The sequence below is a fragment of the Sceloporus occidentalis genome, unplaced genomic scaffold (genome assembly GCF_023333645.1).
Source record: "Sceloporus occidentalis isolate IW3139 unplaced genomic scaffold, rSceOcc1.0.p SCAF_8, whole genome shotgun sequence".
NCBI lineage: Eukaryota > Metazoa > Chordata > Lepidosauria > Squamata > Phrynosomatidae > Sceloporus > Sceloporus occidentalis.
Window position 1 is genome coordinate 34,585,687 of NW_028316988.1, and position 20,400 is coordinate 34,606,086.

The 20,400-nt window shown below is 43.3% G+C and overlaps 1 protein-coding gene across 3 annotated transcripts in view; it reads right to left on the reverse strand.

Annotated features, from left to right (window-relative positions):
• Positions 1-20,400, reverse strand: part of LOC149308656 (muscleblind-like protein 3) — an 86,147-nt gene that overhangs the window by 20,410 nt on the left and 45,337 nt on the right. For 2 of the 3 annotated variants that reach the window (XM_089536236.1, XM_089536235.1), the window contains exons 3-6: positions 14,878-15,042; positions 7,862-8,062; positions 6,577-6,813; positions 4,224-4,277 (exon numbers count right to left, since the gene is read on the reverse strand). In XM_089536236.1, the coding sequence (XP_089392362.1) occupies positions 4,224-4,277; positions 6,577-6,813; positions 7,862-8,062; positions 14,878-15,042 (657 nt within the window). The remainder of the gene's footprint in view (positions 1-4,223; positions 4,278-6,576; positions 6,814-7,861; positions 8,063-14,877; positions 15,043-20,400) is intronic. The other variant, XM_089536237.1, reaches the window with a different exon arrangement.

Sequence of the window (20,400 nt, forward strand, 5' to 3'; positions counted from 1 at the left end):
AGGGGAATTGGAGAAGGACCTGGCTTTAGCCTCATAGCCAGACACAAAATGATAACATCTTCTGAGACCTTTGGAAAACCCCGGTAAATCTTATAATACAATGTGACCATCCTGTCTTTGGCTTCAGGGGCATAACCAAGCATTTCTTCAGTCCTCCTCCCAACGGTCATCCAGTCATGGAATGGTCATGAAGGGGGTCCCACAATGGCTCAGCAGTGAGTCCAAGGTGAGTTGAATGGTCAGTTGTGGTGCAGTTACACATCTAGAGCCTAATACACTACACTGTGTCACCTTGGCAGTTATGCAAACTTTAACTGCAAACTGAGATTCATTCAGAACAAGTGGCTCACTGGCTCCCTTGATTTTTTCCTCCTGTTCTTGCGCATGGGCATTAGCGCATGTGCATGCATGTATGGTTCAGCGCCACAAGGGACAGGATACATTCTGCTCAGAGGGCAGCACTGCTTTCGTTTCTTCTGCCCTGCTGGTTGGCACTTCCCGACAAGTGTTTTCTCTTTGAAGACCTGTCATGTCACAGTACTGCGGCTCGTCAAACTGGTTTCACCGTCAGATCCAAAGCAGCGTTTGTGCGTATGTGCAGGATGCTTTAAACCTGGTGTGTGGCATATCACCCGGCCTGTTACTCATCTCTCAAAGAACGTGTCTCAACAACAAAACTGCACCTTGAGATGTTAAGATAACACCGACGTTTCCTACCACTCAATACCTGGAGCAACAGTGCAACTTTTTTGGGGACTACAACTCCATCAGTTTCCAAAGGCAGCATGGCCATGTCACTTGGAGCAAGTCACAGTCCCCAAAAAAGTAACTTTTGCAAGCTCTGAAAACAAGCCAGTCAGTGCTATCAGCAATAGTTCTCCCAACGAATCAATTCAAGGAGATCTAGGCACCCAGATACTGGAAGACAGGTGAGCAAAGTATATGATAGAACTGATTTTAGTAGTGGCGATTTGTAGCTTCCTTGTCTACTGGTGATCCAGCCACATCCAATCTGAATTTTAATCTAAACGATACAGGAATTATCCAAGGTGTTGAATACACTATCCCTCTAAGTAGATCCATGGAAGCCACAAGATCCCAGTGGCCCTGAGTACATTTTTTAGTCTTTCTTGGGAGGATTATAAGTCATCTAGTTCTTGATACAGGAAGAATATTCAAAACTATTTGGAAAATGGCCAGAAAACATCGTTTTCAAGGGCCGAAAAAGCCTTCTGAGAAGAATCCTGGACTGCTAGGAATATTTTGTAGTTTGGGACTTATTCTGCACAAAATCCACACATTATTGTTTTGTGCAGGAATAGAGCGCTTTCTGTTTACAATATAATACTTCTTAGGATAGAAATATTAGGAAAAACTGCTTCCTGCAAAGGCTTATTGTGCACAAAATTTGCATGTTTATTATGTGCAAAACTTGCATATGCCTGATTTCCATCACAAACAGATTTTCTGAACAGTATTTGTACACAGGATTTTTATTTTAGCCATAGAAAAGACAGTTTCCTGCACAGAAAATCTGTGTTGTATTGCAAAACAACTGGATGAGAATTTTGTGCAGAGTAGCTCCCAATTTGCAAAAACTCTTCCAAAACAGAGTCTTTTTGGAAGACATCCTTACAATGGGAAGAAAAAGCCTAAAATGATCTTTTTCTTCCCTCAAGAAGAAAACTAGTGAACTATTGCCTGTTTGCGCATTGCTCTCATGGTTGTGTGTGAAATCTGTTGCACACTGCACATGAATGTACAATGTACATTTGGTTGTGCTACATTGCAGTTCCGCAATGTGGAGGCATAGTGCAAGTGAGCATAAAAGTTACACCGTATCTTTTCAAAAGTGGAGATGGAGGGATAGAGAAAAGACCCTTCCCAGAAGACCTCAAGATGTGGGCAGGTTCATACGAAAGAATACAGCCCTTCAAATAACCTGGACCTGAAGGAAGATGAAGGAAAGAAGTTGCAATCCAACAGGATCTGAAGGGTCACAAGATGCACCACTATGAGCAGGAATGGATTGGAAATACATATCCTCCAACATTTTAGAGATGAAAACCAGGATGCGTATGCCCAAGCAACATCCAGATGGCAAGAAGAGGACACACATTAGAAGTTTGCCAACAGTTTGCTTTTGCCTGAGAATACAGGGAAGAGTAAGACTGCCCCTTCTCTTCTCTCGACTGTATTACCTGTTGTAATGGGAGCTTCACATTCAAAAAGCCAAGAACCAACCAACCCACCCACCTCTCCTCTGCTCCTTTCTCTTTTCTTCTGGCATAAATATTGCAAACCTGTTTTTATACACAACAGCTCAGAGCTCCCAGGACCCAGTGAGCCATGCCAAACAAGCCAGGAGACTTCCAGCTGTGTATCTGTTGCGGTCCTACGCACACACACAGGCTTGCGCACCCAGCGAGAAGGGCGACATGCCCAACACAGCGTGGGCTTGGATGACATCTTCCTTCCCACCTGCCACTGACTTTCCTTGAGGGCTTCCTCGAAGGTGTTTCCATCCAAAGGTGTGAAACAGATCTGGCTTCATTCCATCGTATGTACAAACACTCAAGGGCTACGGTCCCGCACGGCTTAGTACAGCGCAGTATTTCTGCATATGGAAGTATGCCTTGCTAAAGACATTTACCAGTTCTTGGACCTACTGCAGAGCTAGTGAACACCCCAGCTGTCCTATGTCTAGTGCAAACAAGAGGATTTCAGACACCTCTGGCTTTGTCTTCATAGCCAGTTGTTGTTTTGTTGATAACTGCCCTTGAGTCGATCTCGACTCATGGCAACCATATGGATAAGACATCTCCAAGACCCTCTGTCCTCCACTGCTCTGCTTAATTCCTGCAACCCTATAAAACCCATAGTGACCTTCTTAATAGAGTCCATCATCCATCTGGCACGTGGCTTTCCTCTCTTCCTACTTCCCTCCACCATTCCAAGCATTAATGTCTTTCCCAATGAGTCCATTACAGTCTACCCTCCATATTTGCCATGCTGACTTTTGTGGCTTTGATTGTTCACGGATTTGATTAACATGTTCTCTCTAGGAATCTCTAAGTCCTTTAGCATGACTCTATGGTCAATGTCTGCCAGAAGTCACGCTGGAGGACCTAGACATTCCTAGAGGAACACTTCTCTAGGCATTTGTAGGTCCCCCAATGCAATTTTATGGTCACCTTTTGGCAGATGTTGACCACAGACTTCTGTTGGAGGACCTAGAGATTCCTAGAGAGGTGTTTTCTCAGGTTTTAATAAAACCCATGTTTTTTAATTTGCTATTTTTCTACTTACATAGGGCTCCTGTGCCCCTAACAAATAAGGGGATCCTACTGTATTTTTTTACTCTCCTAAGCTGCATCTTTTTAGAGTGGGATGGGAAGAAAGAGTTCATTGGCTGTTATCAAAATTATTTTTCAATTACACCTGAGGGTGACATGAATACTGTATATACTTGACTATAAATCGACCTCATGTATAAGTCGAGGAGGAAATTATAGATTTTGATATGACCCATGGATAAGTCAAGGGTAAAACTTAGGGGCATATAGCAAAGGATCTAAAGGATGAAGCAAAGCAAAATACAGCGCACCCTTCCCTTACATAAGGGAAATTTCATGAATGCTCGAGCCCCATTGAAAACAATGAGGCTCGCGCACACCCAATTGCATTTTCCAGCATGCGTCTCTCAGCATAAGCTGAAAGCTGCGTATAGCACACCCGCGTATGACGCAGGCGCACTATAATGTCCAACAACTTATAAATTCCAGCAGAAATAGCTCTTTGTGCTTAGTCTTAAGGCTGGATGGATGAGAGAGAAGAGGAGGCCAATGCTTCCAAGACAGATTATACTCTTGCTTTTCACCAGGGCATAGTTCCTTCTTTTAAATAAGAGTTAAGATACAGTACTTACATTTACCCATGGAAGGACCATTCAGGGAGGCTATTGGGGTCAATTTTTGACCTAAATTTCTAGACTTATACATGAGTATATACAGTATATTATTATTATTATTATTATTATTATTATTATTATTATTTGGAACAGATTGCAGCCCTGGAACGAACAGGCCCTGCTTCCTGCCTGGTTGGCCACCTCTTTGGTCATGCAAGACACAGAACGGACGAAGGAAGGGAACACAGAGCATCCCATGCAATCTAACAGATGGTTACATGCAAAGCGAGAAGGCGAGGAGAAGTCCAAGTACCAGCTCAAAGGTTGCCTCGAGGGTTCGCTTCTGTGATCGGACAGTTGGCTGAGTCTTAATTAGCAGGCAGCGGGCACATGATGGTAATGAGCCAAGGGAGGGTTTGTTTTGTTTTTCAAGCACAACAACAGAAAACAGCAAGCAGAGTTGCAGTCAAAAAGGAGAGCGGCATTGTGGAAGAAAACAAAAATAAAAATGAATGCATTACATAATATATAGATATATATTTCAAAACACGACACACACACAGACAGATGGACGGACGGACGACACATGCACAAATGCAAGGCAAAGGGCCTGGGACAACCAACTGGACACAACGCTAGGAAGTCAGCTCCTTGCCTTCGCTTTAGGGGGACATTGCTATTGCAGAACCTGAAGGCCTGAAGCTAAAGAGAAAGTCAATACCATCTTGTTTCCTATCAATGGGATGAGAGTTCCCAAGGAATTCTGATATAGCATGCATGCAGAGTGTCCAAAAGCTTGCTGCAAAATGGTTGCCGTTTTAATTATTTTAAAATCCTCATTTCTTTCTAGCCCTTTCCAAGCTTTTTTTAAATTACACTCTCCTCTCTCATCCCATCCAACATTTCAGAGATAAAAACTGGGACAACTCTCAAGTAGAGAGAACATACAAGTGTGGAAAAGCTGCAGCAGTTTGCTTTGGCTTGAGCCTACTAGGAAGGGCAAGAGTCTTCTCCCTCCTCTCCTTTCCTCTCCTGCAAAGTGCAAGATACCTTTGAACTTTGAACTCAGTTTTTAGCAATTGAAGCAAACAGAGGACAAAGGGGGAAAGTGGGGGGAGGAGAGAAAAACTGGGAAATTGTTAAAAGCAGCTGAAAAAGTGGGAAGGTAGAGGATTAATCTGGACTGTCCCTGCCAAAGCAGGACAGTTAGAGGGTATGCCATCTTCTCACATGCTCTATTGGTAACAATCCCTCTTTCTGGGTAATCTTTCTAGGTGCAAATCAGAGAAGTAAGTTAAAATTGGACAAAACTACTTAGGGGGCTTTCAATGACAGAATCTGTTTTTTTTTGGTACAGGATCTGGTTATTAAGAAATGCAGGTCCTTCAAGATAAGAAAATGAACAATACACAAGGGAAGGGTATATCTAAGTGCAACTTGCAACCATTGATCAGGCTTCCCATTTTCTACCAACCTGACCATTACCCCTTTAAAAACCAGCACTGTGCCGACACTTCACATTTTCAGGACTAGGCTAAAGACTCCAATTTCCAATATAAACTGTTTATAAATGCTTGTAAACCAATACAATGCCTTACAACAACCTCCTGTAGGAAAGGAATTCCACACAAGAAGTCTTTCCTCTTGTCTTGTCTTGAATATCCTACAAACTTTTTGCAGGGTAAACCACCAAATATTTGCACAAGGAGGAAAACCTCTTTATGTACTTACTCCACCCCAAATGACCTTTCCTTCGGTGCACCATCCTTGCTTGCCTTGTGGCCTTTCATGGCTTGTCCTCCTATGCATGCTTACAAGGGAGTTCCTCACTCAGCACAAGCCTAATGCTGGGAATGCCTTTATAATACAGGATGGGCCCCTGGGGGTCCTTCAAAAGTGTCTGGACTGCAACACCCAGCAGCCCCCAACACTGGTGTTATAGCATAATAGAAGCCATCAAAGGGACACATGTGGTCTATACAGTGCACCTGTGCCATACGTGGTCATATTATACGCAGCTTTCAGTTTATGCTGAAACCATGCGGCGAAAGAATGAATGGTGCATATACCCACGGCGCACATGCTCTGCCGTGCCGCGAGCCTGAGCCCCATTATATTCAATGGGGCTCTAGCATATGCGCCTTTTGCCTTACGCGGGGGGGGGGGGTGTCTGGAATGGATCCCCCACATAAGGCAAAAGGCTAGAAGAGATCCTATTTTCAGACCAGAATTGCAATAAAAGGTGTAGGAGGATCACCTTTTAAACTGAGCATGAGTGCACTGAGCCCTGGAAAAAGGGTGATCCAGTTGTTGCTGAACTAGGAGCAATCATAGTTGCATCTACACTGCAGAATTAATCCAGTTTGATACCACTTAAACTGCCAAGGCTAAATGCTATGGAATTCTGGGATCTGCAATTAAAGCAATGTAAAACAACATGAATTCAGCAGTGTAGATGCAGCCCAGGATTGCTGTCTGAGCTTAGTGTGATCTGTGGGATTTTCTCCAGAGTAAAGATGCATAAGATCAGCCCTCCCCTGAAATGATGACCCATTCTAAAGTTATTGAAAGAAAAGAAGGAGAGCTTAATCTCTCCCTCTCTACCTCCAAGAGATAAATAAATACCTAATATTTAGCAGTAGCTGGCCTGGAGGTCGTTCTCTTACCATTGCGGCTGCAGCCGTTTGATTCACCTGGTGTTGAGCTGCCTTGATTTTGGCTTGCAAGTGTGCGGGGGGATGAAAGTACTTGCATTTCTCCCGGGAGCAGCGCCCTTTGATGTAATCCATGCAAACCGTGACGGTGTTCTCGTTCGTGTCTATCATGGCAATGTCGATCGGGTGAGCATAGCGACAATCGTTCTCGCCCCGTGTGCAATTGCCACGCTGGAACTCTCGGCAAACCTTCGGAAGAAGACACACATTATACAAGCAAGAAGGCAAGGTGCAGGGAAGGAAGAGAAAGATCAGCAGATCTCTCCTGAACACCCTTCATCTTCCCTTTCAAGGTGAATGCAAAAGGAACACAAAGAGCACCTACAGCCAACTCCCTAACCAAATGAAGGCTGGATAAATATGAAGATATTTTTATTTCACCGTCATGCCTCTCTTCCCAATCCTCCATCCCCAAAAGAATTATTTCCCCCCCAAAAGGGTATATCCTGGGGTCCTGGGGACCACAACAGTTCTGGAGTCACATGTGGCCTATGGTCTCTACTTTCCCCATACCTGTTCTAGAGATTATTAGGACCCATTGGCTCATCTTCATTTCTTCTTGGGGTGAACACTACTGGTGTGTGTGTGTGTGCACCTTCAAGTCACCTTTTGACTTTTGGGGACCCCATGGATTTCATAGGGTCTTTGTAGCAAAGGTAGTTTTGCTAGTCCCTTTCTCTGAAAGAGAGTCCATAGTGCCTAGTATTTGTTGGGAGTCTCCCATCCAAGTGCTAGCCAGGGCTGGCCCTGCATAACTTCAAAGAACAGACAGGATCTAGTGACTTTAGGGTATTTGGGCCCTATGTATGAATGTATGTGCCTTCACATTGTCTGTTGACTTATGGTGACCCCATCAATTTCACAGGCAAGGAAATACTCAAGAGGTGGCTTTGCCAGATCCTTCCTCTAAAAGAGAGCCCAAAAGCATCTGGTACTCTTTAGTGGTCTCTCATCCAAATACATTTTTAATGCTTTTTATTGTTTTTAACTTGTTGTTGTTGGCCTCCAAGTCAATTTTGACTTATGGCTTTAAATTTGTTGTTAGCCACCTTGAGGCCTTATATCAAGAGAAAGGCAGGACGACAACATCATCAACAACAAGAACAACACCTGGAGCAGATTCATGGCCCCACTGACATGGAAGCCATTCCACAGAATTCTAGGCCAAACTCTCCCCCTTATATTTCCTCCACAGAATAAAGGAGGAGATGAATGAGACCCAAGGCCAGGCAAATACCTCCAGTTTATCTGTCCTCATCAGTTTCTGTCCAGTAGAGCCTCCTGGTACTGAAACCGTCGGGTTTCCGGGCACCAGGACAGGCGTATTTGGTAACAGCTCTGCGGGAACCAAGCCCATTCCATGGGAGACGTGGCTCAGATAGGGACTGAACGCCATGGTGGGGCTGGTTGCAAGCGAAGGAGTCACAGGAAACGTCGTCTGTTGGGGAAAGGAGAGCAGAAAACAATCAGCACGGAGCTCAGCTTAGGGGTCCAGTCTTGCACAAGAGCCCACTCTTGGACTTTGGGAACAATGTGTTCAATCCCAGGAAGAGAACCCCCACTTCTATGTCTATTCATTTTCTTGCTGTCTTCCCCTCCCCTCTGTATCGATTCAGGCTTGCCAGGTGCATGGCAAGCATGCAGTGTGTCCTCATCGGTATGGCCAAAGAGCAGCCCAAATCATTAACCGCTTTAATGACACAATTAAGGAGGCACCTTAGGCAATTAACACAGCCTGCCCCTGATTGCCACTCCATCCCTACCAATTAACCAGTCTCCAGCAGAAACAGAAGGCTCAGGCCATACACAGCAATGTTCATACGGTGCTACATAGTACGCAATGGTTGCATAGGATTCTGGCAAATATTTATTTCTTGCCCACATCTCCCTATGGATCAAGGCGGGGAAGAACAACAAATTAAATAGACAACACAGACAAAAGAACATATCAGAGCATTAAAAGAGCGAATGTGAGAGGAGAGAGGCAACTAAGTAATGAGGACAGTGTTCCTTTCCAGGTTGCAGTCCATCAGGGAGAGAAAGTAAAATGAGGCTCCAATGGGAGATAGTTCCTATTGCGTGGTCATCTTCTTCCCCTCCATTTAATGGCTCCATGACATTTTGGAAGGGTTTTTTTTTTTTTTGGATCATGCACCAGGGAGTTAGCAAATAAAAACTTGCACCCCACCCAAAATAAAACCTGCACACACAAAACCTCAAGTTATGTACAGTGGGGGCCCTTGGCATCTGTTGGGGTTTGGTCCCAAGACTCCCCATAGATACCAAAATCCATGGATGTGCAAGTCCCTTTAAGTACAACGGCATCATAAAATGGCTGTCCCTTATATAAAACAGCAACATCAAGGTTTGCTTTTGGAATTTATAATATGTTTGAATATTTTCAAACCGCGGATGGTTAAATTTGTGGATAAAAAAAAAATCCATGGATACAAAGGGCTGACGGTACTCATATGCCACAAATAGGTTTCTCCTTGTTTCTTCCTAGAGCCAAATGTAAGAGAGAATGAAACCAGGCAGGAGTGGCTCCCGTAAGCGCATAAGTACAGCCATGACTCAGAGCCTCCTTTTGTAGAAGACGCTAGCGGTGAACAAGCCTCCTGTCCTACTTCTGCCAGCGTTTCAATTGTTGGGTCTATTTTAAGGCCTTGGTAACCCGGTCACTGGTGAATGTGCCGGGCAAAGCCTTTGATACGCTCCACCGGAGGTCTCAGATGCTTCTGCGATGAAACTGACAGAGGTTTGCTGTGTTAAACTGCGGTTCCTCCCAAACCAATTCATATATTTTCTTTATATCTTGCTTTCTCCCAATATGGGACACAAAGCAGCTTATAATATATCGTATATACCCAACTACAAATCGACCTCATGTATAAGTCGATGGCAGGTTTCGGGGTCAAAATTATGGATTTTGATATGACCTGAGGATAAGTTGAGGGTAAAATCTAGGGACAGGTAACAAAGGATTTAAAGGATGACGCAAAGGAAAACAATGCCAAAGGACTTACAAAATTCTAGCAGATATTTGTGCTTGGAATAAAAGATGGATGGATGAAAAAATAGAGGAGTGTCAGTGATTCTAGGACAGATTATGTTTTCGCCTTTCACCAGGGGATGGTTCCTATTTTAAAATAAGTGTTAAGGTACAGTGGTTACAGTACCTATATTGACACAGGGATAAGTCAACTCAGGTTTTTGGGTCAACTTTTTGACTAACATTTCCAGACTTATACATGAGTGTATACAGTAGCTCAGAACAAAATATGGCTAAGAGACAAGCCAATTGTCATAGGAAACGTGTTTAAAAAATTAAGTATCTTATTAACAAACAGCACATAAGTAGGGTGCATTTGCACCATAGAAAAAAGGGTGGAGCCATGGCTGTTAAAGTAGCGTCAAACTGCATAATCTCTACAGTGTAGATGCACCTATAGTCACCCCTTTTTTCACCTCACTAGCTAACACTGGAGGTTACTTGAGCTCGACCCATGTTGAAACTATGGAAAAGTACAAATGGAAAAATTAGGGATGTGTGTGTGAAGACATGCAGACTTTCAAATGGGTTTGATAAGGATGATTTATTCAGGAAAACAAAACATGTGGTTTAACTGTTCCTGGTCTGCCCTGAGCTCTTCCAACGCGCCGCCACCCACCATGCCTTGTGGAGTTTGCTACGCCTACGACCCAAAGAAAGGCAAAGCGGGCAGAGGCGCATACATTTGCAAACTGCGTCCAAGTCAGGAATTCAGCTTTTCTTGGCACACAGAGAGAGAGAGATTCTGAGTCGCTTTGGCACCAAACTCCACTACGTTGTTCTTCTTTCAAAACCAAGATGACGCTGCACTGCTCAACTGGGTTTAATTTGCTCAGAGTTTTCCAAGGCTAGGATTCACAATCCCAGATCCGGCACCAACATTGGGACATGTTTAGAAAAGCAGCCTGGTATAGTGGTTTGAGTGTTTAACTAGGATAGTGGATCCCAACCTCTGGTCATCCAGATGTTTTGGACTTCAGTTCCTAGAATTCTTGACTGTTGGCTAAGCTGGCTAGGGTTAATGAAAGTTGAGGTTCAAAACACCCGCAGGACCAAACATTGGGAACTACTCGACTAGGACTTTGGAGAACAGGGTTCAAATCCCTGCTCAGTGGCAGAAGCCCATTGGTTTTAGCCTCAGGAAAAGTCGATGGCAAACCTCCTCTGAATCTCACCAAGAAAACCCTAGTAGGTCTGTCTTAGAATAGGACTTATTGGACATAAGTCAGAATCGAGTGGAAGGTACACAACAACAAACAATAATCCTATCCTAGAGTTTTCTTGGACAGATTTCTTCAGATGAGGTTTTTCCTTGCTTTTCTCTGAGATGAGAGAGTATGACTTGACCAAGTAGGTTTCCATGGCTGAACTGGGAATTGAACCCTGGTCTCCAAAGTCTTAGTCCAACACTCAAACCACTATGCCGGCATTCAAGATAGGGTTAATATGTAGGCTTAACTCTGTACACCTGGCAGGTCTGGTATCTGCAAATTCTATTTTCCAGGGTAGTAAAAGATACTAGCAATAAGACTTACAGTCCCATTCTGGGGCACAAGTTTGCATCCTTACAAATGTTCATTGCTGCACACACTGCATAATTAATGCAGTTTCACGCTGCATTAATTTTCATGACTTCATGCTATGGGGTTCTGGGATTTGTGGTCTTGTGAGTTATTTATCTTTCTCTCTTGTTGCTACAACCAATTCCAGAATTCCATCGCATGTTAACGTGGAAGTTACAGTGGTATCGAACTGCCTCATTTCTGCAATGTGGCAACAGCCTCAGTATAAAAAGCAGGGAAAAAAAAGGAATGAAAAGAAGTCTTACAGCATCTCTGAGACTTATAGGTTCATTCCAGCATGAGCTTTTGCAGATTACAGACTCCGACAGACAGAGATGAAGTAGAATATATATCTATATATTCAAGCCTGAGGTTTATCTGCACAGTGGCATGGTTATGGTGAAAGGTTCAGATTGATTTAGGATACAGAAAGAAAACTCTTATTATACCAGTCAAAACCTTCAAAAGGCTAGTTTAGCACCCACGTTCTGGCATCTGTAAGCTGATGCACAGTCTTATAAATGGGTTTTAGGTCTCTTTGTGACCACACAATTATAGCGCCAGGATTTCTCTAACTGCTATGGCTGCATCTTTCAGGATCCTGGGATTTGTAGTTTGGAGAGGCACAAAAGCTCTCTGGCGGAGAATTTCAAATGCCTCGTTCAACTGCAAATCCCAGGCTTCCATAGGAATGGAGCCATGTCAGTTAAAGTGGCATTGGAGAGCTATAATTGTGTGTGGAGTGAAAGCAAATCCGGTCTTCCAGGCGTTAGAAGACTCTCTCTGTTGCTCTCGCTGGGGGACATTTTGAAAACAAAAGAGACACGAGCCAAGATCTTGAAAAGGAGGACAAAAGGACGAAAATTCCTCCGCCGTGGCGAAATTAGGTTCCAAAAAGCTGCCGTTTTTTGCACTCGGCTACACAAATGCCCAGGCACGCTTGCAAGAGCTATTAAAAATGTACGGGGTTTCCAAAACCGGCCCCCTTTTTTGGCACAGTGCCCGGGTGACGCAGCTGCTCCGTTTCCAGGATGCCAATCAAACCCAGCCACTGAAAGGAAAGCAATAGCTCCGGCCAAGGCAGGTCTTGCTCCCGAGGAGCTTTTGCACCAATTCAGAAAGTGCATCAAAGGAGAAATGTCCCTGACTTTCTCGTTCCCATCAAAGCCTCCCTATCCTTTGGATTTGTTTTTTAAATCCCTGAACTTGGCCATCATTCCAAGGGGTTTAGAGGCTTTGCCTCCAAGTAGAGATAAGAGATAGCCAAGGTTGCAAACTGGTTGGACTTTGGCTCTGGAGACAAGGGTTCGATTCCTGCTCCAGCATGAAATCCACTTCGGCCAGTTGCACCCTCTCAGCCTCATGGGAGGGGAATGGCAAACCTCCTCTGAACAAATCTTGCCAAGAAAACCCCATGAAAGGTTCACCTTGTGGTTGCCATAAATCAGAAGTGACTTGAAGACACTCAACAACAACAACAACAACAGCATGGTTGCAAACAAAGACCTGGTTTTGCTTCCTTTTTCTACATCAGGGGCATACCCTCCAACATTTCACAGATGAAAACCGGGACACATGTAGCCAAGCAATATCAGAATATGAGTAAGATGGGAGAAGTTATTAATGAGGAAGAAGAGACAAGCCAGGAGAGGCTGCAGAAGTTTGCTTTTGCCTGAGTCTACAGGGAAGAGCAAGGTTCCTCTTCTCCTTTCCTCCCATCTGAATTAAATGAATGCAAATCATTCACCCCTAGGGCTCTTTATCTATATCTTTTGTGCCTGAATTCCCTCTGCAACTGTGCCTTTTTCTTTGGATGTTTTCCTAAATATTCTAGAAGTCCGACTGAAGTTTTAAGTTACTGCAAGGCTAGAAACCTGGGGACTGTAGGAGAACTTCATCTGGGAGGCAGAAAACCTAATTTGGGAGGGGGCAATGCCTTCATTTTGATCCACTCCAACCCAGGATGGAAATATTATTATTATTATTATTATTATTATTATTATTATTATTATTATTATTATTATTTGCATTCAATAATATCCCCAAAAATGGCTGAGAAATGTGTTTCTGGAGTATTGAAAAATTCTGATGAGAAGGAGCCTGGATGGTTGAGAATTTTCACAGTTCAGAACTTGTTCCGCACAAAATTCACATGTCATTGTTTTGCATGGAAAACGACTTTCTTTCAATGAAGAAAACTGGGGTTTTTTTGCACAGAAAATATATTTTTTCTGCACCGGAAAGGCTGTTTCCTGCAGGAAAATGTTATTTTCTGAGCAAAACTGCCACATGCAAATTTTGCACAGAATAAATCCTGAATTGTGAACTGCAGCTTTCCAAGACTTTCTCGCAGCAAAGAGAAAACCGCTCAGATTACTCACTCCTTCCTTTGAGGCGGAAATTAGTGAAAAATTAGATCCCTTTCCCTCCCTATTTCCACAGCTGGCATCAAATGGGATTCTTATGAAACAAGAAGCATTTTTATGAAACGGGAAATGTGCCACACCCACTCACTTTTACAAAACAGAAAATATTGTCGTTTATTAGCTAAAACCAAAGATGCAACACACATTGCTCTAGCCCTTTTGGCTTACTTAGTAAAGCTATTGCTACTCTACATTGCATTTTATGGTCAAAACAGCTACCCTTTCATTGTTACCAGGATAGTTGCAGCCTTCCCTTCATAAGTCCTTTGTAAGAGTATGAAACCATGTTGTATTTACACAAGACTGTACAACTGCGAGTGCTAGGGACCAATTTCTCCCCATGTTCCCCCTTGAGCCTCCCATAACAAGCTCAAATACCTTCATTTCCAATAGCTGAGTTTATTCATTTAATTACTCTTTCAAAATTTTCTTTAAGAACATAATATCTGTCCAAAATTTCACTTTAACCACATGAAACTATGTGCATGTAAATACATTTAAGCTGTGTGCCTGATACTGTATAGCGGGGTCCTCCACATTCGTTGGAGCTAGAGGTGCAAGACCCCTGTGAAAGTGGAAAATAAAAGCAAATAGAAGTGGAAAATAAAAACAAATTAAAAACCACTTTTCTTGTTTAAACCCCTTTCTAGGAACCTCTGGGTCCTCCAGCACAATTCTATGGTCAATGTCTGGTGGAAATTGACCACAGAATAGGGCTGGAAGACCTAAAAAATACATAGAGACATGTTCTCTCTAGGAATCTCTAGCTTCTTCCAGCGGAAATAGATCCCAGAATTGCATTGGAGAACTTAGAGATTCCTAGAGAGAACATATTATTCAGACCCACATTTAATAAAAACCGCAAAAACCAATGTGGAGTGCTGACCGTAACTGAAAGGTATAATTTTAATTTTGCTAGTTATGTCACATCTATCACCATTGCATTCAGGGATTCACAGCTATTAGCATTGCATTTAGCTATATATAGGAATAACAATTGATGAGAAACTTTAGTACTGTACAAAAACAGTTACTAAGGATTCTGGTGTGGCATCGGAGGAGGTCAATGGTGGTGGTGGTGGTGACACCATGAATTACCGCACCGGGTGGCACAAACCCCAGTGATGCCACTTTGACTTTGTAGCGGGAAGGAGAGCTAAATATCCAAGACCAGGAGCAGAAATCAAGCGAGACAATCTTTTCAGAGACTTACAATTGGCTGCAATTGCGCTCCTGGTAGCATGAACTGCATTTGTTGTGCAAACATGGCTGCGGCTGTCTTCTGCTGGATCAAGTTGTTGCGTCCGTTGATTTCGAGTTGCGTTTTTAAGTGCGGCGGAGGATGAAGGTATTTGCAGTTTTCTCGAGTGCACCGGCCCTGGAAGGAGAGAAGCGCGGGGGGAAGAGTATGAAAAATTCAGCCCAACCAGGTGAACATTAAAACGTTAAAAGAGGTATCTAAAGTATTGAGCTTAGTGTGGTTTGAGTGTTGGACTATAATTCTGGAGAACAGGGTTCGAATCCTTGTTCAGCCATATAAACCTACTGGGGGATTGTGAGCAAGTCACACTCTCTCAGCTTCAGAGGAAGGCAAAGGCAACCCCCTCTGAATAAACCTTGCCAAGAAAACCCCATGATAGGTTTGCCTTAAGGTTGCCATGAGTCGGAAATGACTTGAAGGTACACAACAACAAAGAAAGGCACGACAAGTCAAAAGATAATGACTAGCCCTTGTTGTATAAATGTATAAATATCTGGGTTGCATCTTACTCAGAAAAACTGATAGTTTGGGCATGAATGCAGCAACACAGTTCAGTGACAACTTGCCATTTTGAACATACAAATTTGGAAACTGAATATGCTGGCCAGGGAAATATAGGAAGGCTGCGTTAAACCCAATGAAACCACTGGTCCAACTGACTCATTACTGTCTCCTCTGACTGAAAGTGTCTTTGCAAGGGTCCACACAGGCTCCTTTCCATCTATATCTGGAGATTGCATATGATATGCCATTGCTGAGCTTGGGAAGGTTAGGGGCTTTTCTTGGGGCTACAACTCCCAGAACCTCCCAGCATGAAGTTTCTAGAGTTGTAATCCAAAACAACCCGATCTTTTCCCATCTCTGTTGCAACCCTTCAATGAGAAGGAAATTACAATGCTACTTTAGTCTAAAATTGGGGCATGCCTTTTGAAAAACAGCCTCATGCTCTACATTCCCTGCAAGCAAAAAAGCTAGCACCGCAGGGAAATGTTATTGCCACTCTTTGCAGAGCTAGTTTTCCACTTGCATGGATTAAAAAGGAACAAATCAGAAGGGAATATTCAGAAAGATTATCTGTTCCCTAAAGTGGTAGGGTCCATTTATAGGACTCTAACACTTTATTCCCACCTCCCTTTTGCTGCATGGGAGAACTAGCCCCCCAAATCTCCCCACCGCAATCCTGAAGCCTTCAAAAGGATCCATATCTCATCTCTAATCCAGCTGCATTCCTTGGTGTCAAGGCTTTCCAAATACATCTCCAGTCCAAGCCTCCCTCCATATGAGAGAGAGAGAGGGAATATTTACGAAAGTCTGGAGCAACAGCTACAAATCCCTTGGAGCCCGGGCACTGACTGGACACGCAAGCCCTGGGCTCAGGTCAGCGCGCTTTTCAACCAAATTTAGAATAAATCTGCCTGGATGTTTTTGCATTTGCAGGAATGAGGAGGGAGTGACGGAAAAAAATTTGCTACTGGCTTCTCAAGCAATTCATCGCTGGAGCCAAGATTTCGCTGGGAAACGTGTTGTTTCAATTGGCGTCTTTGCAGAGAATTAAATCAGCTTGCCGACCACGTGTGCATCGTCGGGAGAAGGGAAGGTTGCAGACTGAGAGGCGGGGGATTTGGGATCTTGGTGGCGGCTGGGCCCTCCTATCCGAGAGCCTGAATAAAATGGCTTTCAGCTGGAAGCAACCAGAAGGTGCGGATAAATGCAGACCAGGCAGATTCCCACTGAAAGCATGCTGTCTCTTCCATCAGTTGACATCCCTTTCTCCCCCAAACATTTCTCTTCCTTATACCAATGATCATCTTGACTTGAGCTGACCTATGATTTGAAGTCAAAGGCTTTCATGGCCAGCATCCATCATTTTTTGTGTTTTTTTTCAGGCTATGTGGCTGTGTTCTGGAAGAGTTTATTCCTGACGTTTCACCAGCATCAGTGGCTGGCATCTTTAGAGAATATGCTGGCATGGAAGAGCGTTGGGCATGTATATATAGTGTGTGACCCTAGGTTGGGAGGAGTGATTTCCATGTTAATCTGTGTATTGTTCTCCTCCCAACCTAGGGTTGCACAGTGTGTGTGTGTGTACACATACATACCACTCACTTCCATGCCAGCATTGATGCCACTGATGCTGGCAAAACATCAGGAATAAACTCTTCCAGAACATGGCCACATAGCCTGAAAAACCCATAAAAAAGCTATTGCCTATGATAGCCAAGATGTCTGCGGTGGCGATTTTATTTCTTCATATTCTCCTTTCCCCCCAGCCCTGAGACTCAACCACTTACAAAATTAAAATAGTATGCAAAGGGATCGCCTTGGAGTCGACATAAGTCAGAAATGGCTTGAAGGCTGGCAACAACAAATGACAAATGTCTTCTGAATAAAGCTCGCCAGGAAGACCTTTGGAGAGGGTTGCCATATGCCAGACTCCACTTGAAGGCACACAACAACAACAACAACAACAACAACAACAACAACAACACACTACATGCACTTAACCACTGTCTGACCCCATCCTAATGGGGTATCCTACATTCATCTTTTCCCATCACCACAGGCTAGTCCCACTGCAAAACTGGATCTGCCACTTCATCTCCGTGCACCAAGACCAGTTTCCTATACCTTTGTGCACTGACCACCATCATTAAAATTGGACCTGCAACTCCATTTCCATACACAAAGGATGTGTAATTTGTATTGACATCCTCACATACCAATGGCATATATATGTCTGTACCTGGCTTCTACTCCACCAAATGCACCTGAGGGTGTAGACTGAAGTCTAGAGGAAAGCTCCTGCTGCCAACCTTTCTTTAGTTAGTCTCAAAGATGCTGCAAGACCTCTCTATGTACTGATCCTTTAAATTGTAAATAACAAATGGTTTGAAAACAACAACAACAACAACAACAACAATAATAATTCATCTGTGGAAGTAGACTTGAGTCTAGGAAAGCTCCTGCTGCCAATTCCTTTCTTTCAGTGAGCCTCAAAGGGGCTACAAGAGCTCTCCGCACACTGAGCCTGCAATGCCTCTCATTTCACAGGTTATAGTCAGGCTGCACCCTTTAAAGCTATTGCAAGAAGTTCAGAGGAAGGAAGAAATGCAAACTGCTGATGCTCTCCCACTCCACTCTTCATACCCACAGACAGACACAGACACACACTCATAGCAAATCTCCTAATCCAATTCCACCACTTTCCCCGGCCTGATTGAATCTTCCCCTCCTGGTCATCTGGGGATGCCAGTCCCTTTGACCTTCCTCTGCCTCCGCCTGAGGACACTGTGTGCCAAACTGTGTTACAAGCAAAGGAGCCAGCTTGCGGCACGCAGACGGCAAAGTGATGTGGAACATTTGGGCCCCAGAGACCACACGCTCTTAAGTGCCACATGCAGGAATCCAGAGAGCGGTCGCTGCTCCTCCTCCTCCTATTTGCAGAACAAAAAGCCATCACGTTTTCAGGAACACCGGCCAAAGCTTGAAAGCAATCCTTATTTGGACTATAAAGCCCAGCATCCCCCACCCAAATGGCTGGAGGAGTCTGAGAAGTTGCAAGCCAAAACCAGAACATTTGCAAGTTCTAGAATGGCCTCTGATAGTTTCTGTAACCTTGATCCGTAGGGAGAGGCGGGATATAAATATATTATTATTATTATTATTATTATTATTATTATTATATAAAAAACTTGAAAACCAAGATACACCAACTGTCAATGATTGATAGATTAAACTATACAACATGTGTATAGGCTTTTAACTATAATGATTAAAGGAGGTGCAATACCCAGAAAGGAAACTAGACAGAAACGATACGGTTTTGGAAAGACAAACAGGGCATTAACAGTATCCTCGTTTTAGAGAACTGAATGAATGGGAAATGTCTATGATTGAGAATATTTGAGCAGTTAATTTACTAAATGAATTACTGAATAATAAGACTAAAAAAAATACAGAAGTAAGGAACTAATATGAGCTAAGGATGGAATGAAAGGAATGATAAAATGTTAGTATCAAACCAGCAGGAGAAGAAGAGGAAGCCATTGTGTATATATGTAGTTTTTGTACTTTTGGTTTATCTGTGTTTTAGTTGGGCATCTATGCCTTATACGTTATGCTGCTTTTGATGTAGCTGTAGTTCACATTGTTATAGTCTATGTTTAATTCAATAGACAGAGTTAGGGTGGAAAAGGGTAATCAGTATTTCTAAGTGCTGTAGTAACATTACTACTATTTACTCACATGTTGTTACTACTATATATTGGTAAATCACTATAAACTAGAAATAGAAGAGGTTAGGCACCTGCCCCAAACAGGTTGCAATCTAAAATCTAACACAGAAGAAGCAGGGAAAGAAATAGGATGACATGTCACAATAAACTATGGTTTGTTGCTTAAGCCATGGTTAGTGTTAGCCATGATTTGTTACTAAAACCATAAACTAAAAAAAAAATCATGGCTTGCATCAGCTATGGTTGGTTGCTTAGAATTAAAAACCAAGATGAGCAAACAGACTATGCCTCATCTTTCCTGTTTTTGACTTCTCTCCTAATCCCTTTTTGTATCAGGAGGAAGGAACAGAGGAAAAAAGCTACAACTGCAGATTTTAAAGTAGCATCAAGCCATGGTTTAAACAGATCAGCATTTGCAATCTAAGCACAAACCATGGGTTTATGTGGCACATCAACAAATAAAAATGTGTTAGCAGATATGGGCTGGTACACATTGCAACAATCCGGCTTTGAGCAAATAGCAACCGCAGTGGGTCTCGGGTACAAATAATTGTACGGATGGTACGGCTTGCCTTCTGGCCAAGTCAACTTCCTTGCATTTGTTTCTCAGCCGTTTTAAAGCTGTTTATCCAAGCGCTGCCCTCAAAGCTACACGGTATTCCCAAAAGAAACATTTTGAAGCGTTTGCATCGGAGAAGTGCTCCAAATGGCAACCAAAGAGCTAGGTATTTATGTTGAAGTTCGTAGGAAGAGGAATGAGCCGAGCGGCAGAAAGGGAAGCTGAGCCGGCAAAGCTGGAGGCCACCTTGCCTGTGTTGTTTGTGTTGTTGCATGACTTAGGAAAATCAACAGCCTAATGAACGTAAACAGTTCCCGGATTTAAAAATAACAACCCATCTGAGCTGACAATTTGGTTTCAATCTGGAAAAGCAAACCCGTGCCAGGAAACGTGGCGCGCAATTTTTTTGCGTGCTTCCCGGAGACAAGAGAAGAGGCAAGGAGGTTAAAGGACTCTCCGTTTTCTTCCATTTGAGCACAAGTTGGAGAAGCAGGTGGTCCTTCCAATGCTGCTGGACTGCAACGCCCAGCATTCCTCACCCTCCAAATAACCCATCTTCCTCTGCAAAATGACAACAAAAGAGCCAGTAGAGATTTCCCCTGAAACGTTGCTGGTTCTTTTTCTTTTCATAAAGTGTGCATGTGAAAGTCATTTAGGTACACCAGATAGTGAAACATTTTA